This window comes from Macrosteles quadrilineatus, unplaced genomic scaffold (genome assembly GCF_028750875.1).
Source record: "Macrosteles quadrilineatus isolate MER2022 unplaced genomic scaffold, UCM_ALF_1.0 Scaffold_9__3_contigs__length_116548681, whole genome shotgun sequence".
NCBI classification, from domain to species: domain Eukaryota; kingdom Metazoa; phylum Arthropoda; class Insecta; order Hemiptera; family Cicadellidae; genus Macrosteles; species Macrosteles quadrilineatus.
The window spans coordinates 106,220,190-106,230,466 of record NW_026542602.1 but is presented as its reverse complement, the minus strand read 5'-3'; the positions used below and the strand labels follow the sequence as shown (position 1 = coordinate 106,230,466).

General features: G+C 36.3%; 1 protein-coding gene across 2 annotated transcripts; it reads right to left on the bottom strand.

The window, feature by feature from the left end:
- Window positions 1-9,808, bottom strand: LOC129003183 (mitochondrial translation release factor in rescue-like). 2 transcript variants are annotated; one of them, XM_054431455.1, is made up of 5 exons: window positions 9,674-9,808; window positions 8,611-8,781; window positions 6,818-6,948; window positions 5,882-5,987; window positions 1-270 (listed from the first exon to the last, which is right to left on the bottom strand). In XM_054431455.1, exons 3-5 carry the CDS (start codon window positions 6,911-6,913, stop codon window positions 50-52), a joined length of 423 nt encoding a protein of 140 aa, XP_054287430.1. In that variant the 5' UTR covers window positions 6,914-6,948; window positions 8,611-8,781; window positions 9,674-9,808; the 3' UTR covers window positions 1-49. The 2 variants fall into 2 exon arrangements, with proteins under 2 accessions (XP_054287430.1, XP_054287431.1); XM_054431456.1 differs by lacking the exon at window positions 8,611-8,781.
- Window positions 9,809-10,277: the final 469 nt, after the last annotated feature.

Genomic DNA, 10,277 nt, shown 5'->3' with positions numbered 1-10,277 from the left:
ATGAAAATAACCGTTTATACGAATTTACATAACCGTTCCTAGTACAAAGTTAAGTAATACCCTCTTGCTCTTTCCATTTATCTTTCAACTTGGCAAGCTTTTTTCGTTTTTGATCAGCTTTGACAGTCTTTAGTTTCTCCAATGCCTTGGTTTGAGCTTCAATGGATTTGTCTCCATTAATGAGGTTGTCCAATTTGGTGACTAAAATTTCCCTGGCGAGTTTCCGATTTCGATCCTGAGACCTTGTTTCATGGCACTTGACTACAATACCTGCAACACCGGGAAAAACATTTTTGAAGCTTAAACTGTGGAGGGACTTTTCATTACAATTCTTTGAAATTCTTCCAAAATAGTTACTTTGTCGATTTGTAGCTCAAGCTCTCGTTGTTCATCAAGGCACCCAGTGGGAAGTGTTGGAGTAAATAACGAGTTCGAAAAGATTACAAAAAAAAGATGGTTTATTACACAAAAGAAATTTAGATGCCAATTACACTTTTAAGGATTACACTTTATACTACACTATACTGTTACTGTTATAATTTAGATACTTTTACATCAATTTTAATAGTTATAATAATAATACCAATACCGGAAGGTCATCGCGGCCACAAAGGGAGAGAGAGAGACAAACTAGAGTTACGATCAGTTATTCACGACACATGATGGAGAACAAATGAGACTGTTGCATGGGCTCCACCCGGCGAGGCGGAAGTAAAGAGGAAAAAGAATGTTCACCGTTCAGTGCTGCGCTCTATCAAAACTGTGCAGCAGTGATACCAACCGCATGCGTTGCGCATGTGTCACAGTTGCGGGCTCTGATCACATATACACCTCTCAACTGAGTTATGGTTTATAATATAATTTTGACTGATGAACGTTTTGATGATGTAACGTTACTATAATGAATCCATAGGTAACCTGTATTTCCTAATACATTGATATATGTTGCTAATGCAGTTATTTGAGTATCCTGTATTATTCCTGATTAAAACAAAAAAGTGAAGTTAATGCCAGTGGCCAAAATTGGGGGCTGGCAGCGCTTGAGCCGTCAGAGATTAAAGATGTTGTAAGGAAAAATGAAAAGAATATTTCCTATATTCTTTTGTAAGTAAAAAATAAAAGATTCTTTACTTTAATATCACCATTTCATTTCTTCAAACAATAACTCACACCTGTATGTAATATAATTTCGATATTCCATAGAGGTGTGAGTAAACCAAAAAATTGCCCCCTGGTGGGGGTTGAAAATGAAATTTAATTACTTTAATATTAATTAAATGTAGTTCGCAAAAGAACAAAGTCTGTGACGGCTATACAATGTGAACTGAAAATATTTAAAAATGAAGTTTGATGTAAAAATTACAATATAAAATACGATTGATATAAAACTCTTTTCCAAATATTTGATCTATGTAAAATCTACAAATGTTTTACAGTACTTAATAAATGTAAACGACTCTAAATTTGAAACATGTGACTAGCTAACATAATAAAACATGAATGCTGCAAAAACATGATTAAATATTCAATATGGACAGATTGGCTCGATTACACACTATAAATACAATTTTCACAGTACATTTACTTAAATACAATGAAGACACATAGATGACACTTAAAAATATATTTACAAAAACTGCACTTGGGGATGACTACGCAAAACGATCAATTTTTTACGAAGTTTCTCGATCGATGTCGGACGGTCAGACTCAAATATTTCAATTCATTTAATTTTACTTTCGTTGTTTCGCGATAAGATTTTCTAGACACTCCGGAGATTAAACAATTGTTTCTCGTTACCGATACACACGTAATGATTTACCGAGAGTGGTTTTTTTACGAATTGAGTTGAGAATTACGAATTTCCGATCATCGCCGATAGAAGTCTGGTCCCCAAGTGTACGACCGTTGGAAAACTTTTCAACGTTTCAAGTTAGATATCACTCCGCGTTCACGTGTTTGGCCGTTGTTGTTTCCTTGTTTTCACGCACGTTCTTTTGATTTGAATTTGAATCGGTACAATGTCCAGCCTTCAACTATATTTTTCGAACAAGACAAGCTCTGCACAATTAAATCTCCTAAGTACTTGGCTACACTTTGCTACAGCTTATAGGCAATTCCCTTCACTTTCCAGTGACTTCCTCACTCGACTCTTACATAAAGTTTGAGTTAGCATGAATTACATATTTACAACTTACTATACCATCTTGTAAATTTAGTTTTAGTACAAAACTGTACCTACAATGGAGAAACCGTTAGAATAAATAAAGCTAACTTTTTAGAGGTTATCTTTGACTAACAAAGTCAAGTAGGGAGATATAAACTTTTATTTAAATCATTCAATTATTTACGCACCATATTTGCAAATACTATGTGTAGGCTATATCATGGCAATGGTGGAACCAAAGCCAATAGGATAGATATCCAATGAAAATTTTGTATTAAGCCTTAAGATGATGAAATCAAGAGATGATATACTAAAATATAAATTTTAATCAAATAGACAATGACAGACAAGACCCAAATCCTCAAAAGACAATCTATTTATCGAATAATGTTTACCAAGGATAAAGTTTACACACAAATTTTACATTTTAACTACCAATCATCTTCATCAGTAATCTAATCATTATTAACCAAGCCAAGACCAACAGCAATAGCTCCTAAATTAGCCTATTCCATAACTAACTTATAGACAGTCCCATTTCAGTCCAGGAGATCAAAGCAATTCATTCCCTAACATGGGGGTTTTTTTTAAGACCTCAGCGGCCTCTTTTCATGCATTTCCTCATCCACATAGACTAACTGCCTGTGCGTGGATTGTATCATTGTATCTAGCAAAGCAAAGCAAGGGGTTAGCCGATACAGTACGAAAGTGAACCAAGGGCGGTTCCAGGGCTAATTTTCGGGGGGGGGGGCCATTCTATCTCGACCACCGGGGGGTGTGGGGGGTATGGAATACCCCCCATTGCGCAAGGGGGGTCCGGGGAAAATTATACTTACAAAGTCGACATTTTAAGCACTCTGACGAAGAAAAAGTTTAATCTCTTGTAATCTGAAAAGGAGAGTTTTAGTGCAAAACTTACCTACTTTGTTCAGTGATACAACTTTGTCTGCTCTACTGTCCCTGTAATTTCACATTATCTATTTTTAAATATTTTGTTTCATAATGCTGACGCGCATTGTATTCCTTCAACAATTATTGTTTCAGAAAATAAAAAAGTTTCTCGCTTACTACATTATTGACGTTGCCTAACCTAACCTAACATTTTTACACAGTTTAAAAGCAAATTGTGAGATTTTAACAATCAAGGGATTTGAGGAACATGATTTTTTGGACAATAATTAGGCTATAGTACCAGTTTTTTTTTTTATTTAAGTTACATGTAAAACAAAATGGAAATTCAACAGTGAATTCTATGATAGTTATCCTTGTTAGATCTTAGGCTATTTACAAAACAAAATCAAGTCGTCTTTCACTCTTTTTGGCAAAACGTTCGATCACTTTTTCAGTATCTACTTCAATATCCCGGTGAACGTGAAGTAGACAAAGACCCGTAAGACGGTACTCCCCCATTCTCGCCCGTAGCCATGTTTTCACTCTCCTCAATGTGGAGAACGACCTTTCCGCTGTTGCCACACTGACTGAAAAACATTACGTCTGAATTTTATTAACTGTATATATAATATATATATATATATATAAAAACTAATAATTGAAAATACACCACAAGCGTCTACAAATTTGAACATAAATTATTAACTAAAGTAAAACTACCCAAGCAGTTGTGGAACAAATAAATAATTATTAAATAATTAATAAAATAACTCAGGTTTGATAGCAAACAATACGTATACTTCCTGTGAGACTTCCGACCTACGTACCATTCCCACACTCCACAGCGCAACATACACAGCGCTTAGTTTATTACTATTTGTCTATATTGCCGTAACTTAACATAACATTAACATGTGGAAGTTGCGGTGACGAGTTTAATAATTCGGTTATTTCAAGACCCACTTCCACACAACAACTAACTACCGTATCTAGATTGTCGGTACATAAACTAGTTGTCGACGATTTCGTCAAAACTATTATAGTTTTTCAAAAACGGCGTTCTGTTCTGCGGATCTGTCCGCTGCCGATTGCCGTGGCATTGTCGCAATGAAAAAAAACACAAACGCAATGAATATTATAACATCGATATTTTACAATCGCTTACTGTTTGTGCCACTGCGACTTTGTTAATGTCTACACATGAGTGGTAGTAAGTTTAATGGCGGTTGCTCAATTTCGAGTCTAGGCTAACCTAACTTAGAAAACAACTAAGCCTAGGATTTAAAAACTTTCATGATCAGTACTTACCATTATAATCTTGTCCGGTGCTTGAGCTCAAGACGCTCAAATGGAGATGAACATTGGTTATATCTTGTAAAACTGTGTTTTAATAACAAACACAACAAAAAACGTAACAAATTAACAAAACGAATACTGAGCTGAGCCACAAGTGTAGGTGTAACGTAATGTGGAGGTATGATCGACACGGTGACGTACCGGATGGCAGGAAACGCGGATGCGCGCGGACGCGGTGCCACGCCCACTGCCCAGACTGCATTGCTACAGAGTGCAGAGCGGGGTTTCCCACGATTTTCCAGACACACAGTTTGTCCAAGTCTTTCAACTCTTCAGTGACACTTATAGTCCAACATGCTTATGTGCGTGTAATAGTCTATTCATGTAAATAAAATAAATGTTTAAATAAAAAAAAAAAAAAAAAATCTCGGGGGGGGGCCATGGCCCCCATGGCCCCCTCTCTGGAACCGCCACTGAAGTGAACTGTACTGATAAAAGGTTTGCGGCAGTGACCAGGATCCGAGCCCTTGACATCGCTGCCTTGGGGCCGAAGTCCTTGAGCCTACCGACTGAGCCACCGACTCACATAAATAGTTGGACCATTGGTTGTTTATACAGCTTATCTATGTAAATAGATTTGGTGTGACACATTTATGAGTCATCGGTAGCCAAATTTTAAAATTAATTTGATGATAACATAACAACTTACAATACAATACACTAGTGATGTGCGATACGTATCGTATCGTATCGGAATATCGCGATACGCGAGGGACGATACGATATTTGAAAAACGATACGTATCGTATCGCCTAAAACGATATTTGTATTTATATCGGCACATAGAGCGATACGATTCATGTCAAAACGATATTTTTAAGCTTTTTTTTTCGCAAATGTGCATGACGAGCAAACTGCAAAATCTGTACTCTGTGGATGAGTAAAATTTGAAATAGGAGTTTTTGACATCTGTATTTTTGGTTTTTACTTGATAATGTACCAGTCCCATCCCAGTCCAGTCCATTTCCACTAGCGTGCTATCTAGCACTAGCAGTGCAGAGTGTGGGAACTGTCTGTGGCAATTACATTAATGTATCTGCAATCCTAAAATGCTATGGGAAAGATAGGCAAACAGGTCCAAGACGTAGGGAGTTGTAAAGGAAGTAGTAAAGGCGAGCAGTGTGGAGTGTGGAAATGAATTAATGTATCTGCAATACTAAGACTGTTTTCAGAGTAAACTAATGATTTTCCCCGAGCAAAGCTTGGTCCCCAGGTGCTTATATAAATTTTCCGTTTCTAGGTTAGGTAGGGGAGGGGGGAAACGATACGATACGTATCGTTTTTCGATATTTTTGACGATACGATTCGCGTATCGCGATACAGACGCCCGATTCGATACGGCGATACGATATTTTTTTCTGATATGTATCGTATCGCTGTATCGCGATACGCGTCCGTATCGCCCATCACTACAATACACTACTCAACCAACAATACCAATACTCAATAACAATACTCTAGTCTCACCTGAAGGCTTGTGAGTGAGAACTACACAGTTGCTGGTTCTATTCGTAGCTTGGCCACCAGGACCTGACCCTCTTACAAACTGTTCCTTCAAGTCTTCTTCTACCAACTATAGACAAACCGATAGGAAATAGATAAAAACCAGTCTATTTTCAGTTCTACAAGCAAGAGTTTAAAAAACAAAATAAGTTGGAAAAATCTAACTTCCTAAACATTTGAAAGAAAAATAAAAAAATCAACAACACTTTTTTGTGTAGTTTTAACGTTTTTAACGTGAGTGAACTGCCTATTACTAGAGTGGGAATTACTTGTTATTACATAGGTCTACGGCTAAACTTAAAGCTACACCGTAAATCGGATCTTAACAAACAAGCAACTTCTTGCACATTAAGCAAGATTCACTAAAAATCAATCCGAAACATTTTGTTCAGAATCTAAATAAGTGTTAATTTTATCTAGGAGTATTCATTGCCATTACAAACTCTTGTTTATGTAATTAAATGTTTCTATAAAATTTCTATATTTTTACAAATGTACTATCATAATGGAGTGTATCATAGTGTATCATAGTTAGAAAATAGTTAGTTGTTAAAAATAGTTTTTTAACAATTTGTAACTATACAAAAGCATTTTGAGAGTTTAAAAATTCAAGTTATATTATAATTTTTGCAGTAGGCCTAGTCTAGCCAAACTGAACCGGCTGTGGTATGCTAAAATCAGCGGTAACTAATGTAACTTAGACTAGCACACTTAGACAACCAAACCACACAGAAATGCCAAGCAATTTCATGAGACTCGATAGTCTGCAGAGAGGGTTGGCTAATTCAGAAGAAATATAACAAAAATGATCAGATGGACTATTCGAGACTACTCTATCAAAAAAGATGAAAAATGAGCACTAACTTAGCAGTTTCCCCCAAAATATGTTGGCAAACCAACCTTAGGGACCAGGGAGTAGTCTAGTTTATTCTTGTTGATCTGAACGACTACCGTGGTAACCAGCCGCCTCACCATAGACCAGCTCTGTAGCATCATACAACTCGTCTGTACTTCAGCAGAGCTTGTCCTTTCTGCAAGTAATTAGTTACGGTAATAAAACACATAAAACTCCTACTAGATACCCTAAGGCTAGGCGCACACGAGCGATTATTTTGAGGCGACTATTTCATCGGCCGATCTGTGCATCATGTATTTGAATGGAAGCGCGCACACAGGCGATCAAGAACTGCGCCGATTTAAAAATCTGAGTTTTGCCACAGATTCGTAGGCGAGGCGATTGTCGCCCGAAAATCTGTAACGTACAGATTGTTATCAGTCATATGGCCGACTAAAAAATTGCCTCGTGTGCGCCTGGACATAAATCAAGGGTGATTCGGCCAGAAAATCGGCCGTGTGTGCCAGGCCTAACCCTAAATTGATAAAATCAAACATTCCTAATCAGAATGAGTATAAGTAAAACTATTGTCGAATAGATTACAGAATAGGACCGGCCTTTGAAGAGGTAGGGGATGCGACGTTGCCACTTCGTTCTTGGCTGGTGAGCTGACTTTCACCTAGAGCCCGGCACCCCCCTGTATCGTCCCACTTGTAGGGTAGTTCAGTTCAACACTACAAATTAATAATTTATTTGTTCTTGGTGGTATTAGGTTAGTATTGTTATATTTTTATATCGTATGGAACACAAAATTCACCCCATACATAAGGTTTGATTATTTGCTACACAATTGTCTTTAACATGGCTCAAACAGCTACCAGATGCAGTTTTTGAAAAATATATTTAAACATAAAATTAATAAATTTAACAGTAAATTTTTATGACGAAACAATTTGTATAGCAGTTCTAAAAATCTTCTAAAATATTGCTCAGCTTATTGTTTAATACATGAAACAAAATTAACATGGAAATGAAGAGGATACAATCTACCATATTAAGTATTCATTTGAGATGGGGACGCCACCTATGAGCGTATTTTAACCTAAATATGAGTGAAGGATGAGTGTAGAATGGAGTGAGATGCCTTTTGTAGCTTTGTTACTGGCCTGTTTCGAATTATAAGCACACTTTAAGGCAATTTCTTGACCAAACAAGAGGATATGCTCGAAACGCACAGGTCGGCTGTCGGGCAAAGACTGAGTGCGAGGCACAGCTTGGCAACAGTGGACAGTTTTCTGAAAGCTTATTGGATACCGCTTGCCCTCACCCCACCCGACTCGAACTGGTTCCGGTCCTATTCTGTAATCTATTCCACTATAGTTTGAAATATTTTAAATAGCCCATTAGGCTACTATATTTATGTAATTTATAGCGGATTTTAAAATGTTCGTTGTTTTTCTTCACATTTTACCCTTAAAACATGAAAATGCCCAATTTTAATTAGGCTTAACTGTCATCTTGGTCAAAGAACATAAAGAATTTTGTATGCTATATTGAAGCTTTCTTGTAAAACTCAACGTTACGAAGAAATTCCCAAAAACTGTATTTAAGATTACCATGTTATTCTTAAGGCGAAAAAGAAAACTGTTGTAGTTTGCTAATTTATGGATGTACCGGTATCTTGATCAAATTTGGCAAATTTATTTATTTAATCCTATAAAAAAACACTTGTCAGTTAACTTATGTCTTGTTTATGGAAATATTTCAGTAAAAACCCAATAAGACAAATTGAAATTGGCTTAGTCTGCAGGATTGTTGCAGTGGTGGTATTTTACCACATCAGTCTCTACTCGATTACCTTATAACAGAATTCTATAATGTCTGGTTTTTCTTCATGCTGATTTTTCCTGAATTCCTCCTGCACTCTGTTCAAAAAGTATTCTTTGTCTGTATATTTCAAGTTTTTTGAATAACGGATAAGGCTTCGATAAAGATTTAAAACTTTTTTTGCTGTAGGCTGGGACATAATCTGTAAAGAAACAAAGTTAATTTGGCATCTTAATTTTTTTTTACCTTTAAAAACATTATCTGTAGTCTTGTAGGCTATAACATTTAAGGTACGCCTAGGCAAATAGGCATGGATGTTATTTGTCTATCTTGAATAGGTACCATTTTAGTTGATTTATTACCTATAACTTAGAACTTGTTTTTTCGAGGAGACCTAATATTTCCAGTTTAAATCTAGTATGATAGGCAATTAAATAAGTTAGGTACATGAACTAGGCTATTCCATCAAACCTAAACCGAAACACCTAGAAGGTATTATCATAGACTAACCAACTAAGGGAGTATGTTTTATCTATGGTATTATGTTAACGGAACTACATTTAGACAATTGTATAAGTTTACCTACTTGTGTTGAATTTGGGTTGCAAAACTACTACTAATAAGTTACTACATAATTGATATTCCTACAAAAATGTTCAAACAACCTTTAAACAAAACATCAGGGATGAGCATCGGTAGTCAATGTTTTTTAAACATGGATGTGTTTCTATTGATGTTCGATGTTGTTTACATCGATGGTAGGTTACCGATGTTTTTGTTAAATCGTGGAAGTGGTATAAGTATCGATGTTTTCCATTACTAGAGAGTACAGACAGCAGACAAAAAACTGTAAAAACAAAAACATAAAAAACATGGTCCCCGAAACATCGTAGTCCTTAGTCAATGATCGTAGTTTTCACAATCTTGGTTAATTGATGGTGAACATTGATGGTTGACCTATCGATGCTCATCCCTAGCTACCAATGTAGAATATAGATGCTACCTAGTTGAGGTTGAATGAAAACCTCTCTCTGAGGCATACCGGTGTTTACTTTTATATTTAAAGACAAGTGTAAATATTGAAAACGACTTACCAGTTGCGAAATATAAAATTCGAAAATTCCGGAACCATAATCCACACAACAAAGATTAGAGGATGGAATAAAATCAAGAGTAGGCCTATTCATAAAAACAAAAAAAATACTAGGCCTAGTAGTTCATTTTCAAGCTCGTCTAGGTCTCGTCAAAGTCTAGCACTAGCAGAAAGCCAAAGCAAAGCAATTCGGCAGACGACACTATTTTATTTTTTTTCAGTAGGGGTAGGAGAGCACTCGTGGATATAGAGAAGGCCTATAACTTTTGGAAACCATTGATTATGCATCTCCACAAAACCTATGATAGCATAACCAGCGTATTATTATCAGATCTGAAGGTTAATTATTATCAGCTGAGTAGGAATAAGTAATCTACGATTTAATACGCTACATGTTTTTTGCCTCAACCCCTCAACTAATTTGAGAGAACGGCTGGGTGTAGAAACTTAGTAGAGGCATATACTATACACATACTATCTGTGTATAGTGGTATGGTCAATGGTAGAGGTGTTTGAAAAGAGGTCTTGGTCTGTAGATGAGCAATCGAAAGAGAAACTAGGCAAATTCCCCTGTTGCTCTGCCCCATTGGCCTTTTGGCCTTTAC

Excerpts from the sequence above, each read along its gene's own strand:
- LOC129003183 (XM_054431455.1), bottom strand. The coding sequence starts at position 6,913 with ATGATGCTACAGAGCTGGTCTATGGTGAGGCGGCTGGTTACCACGGTA. Across the intron at positions 5,988-6,817 it reads ACTACTCCCTGGTCCCTAAG|TTGGTAGAAGAAGACTTGAA; the intron begins GTTGGTTTGCCA and ends GTTTGTCTATAG. Across the intron at positions 271-5,881 it reads TCTCACTCACAAGCCTTCAG|GTATTGTAGTCAAGTGCCAT; the intron begins GTGAGACTAGAG and ends CCGGTGTTGCAG.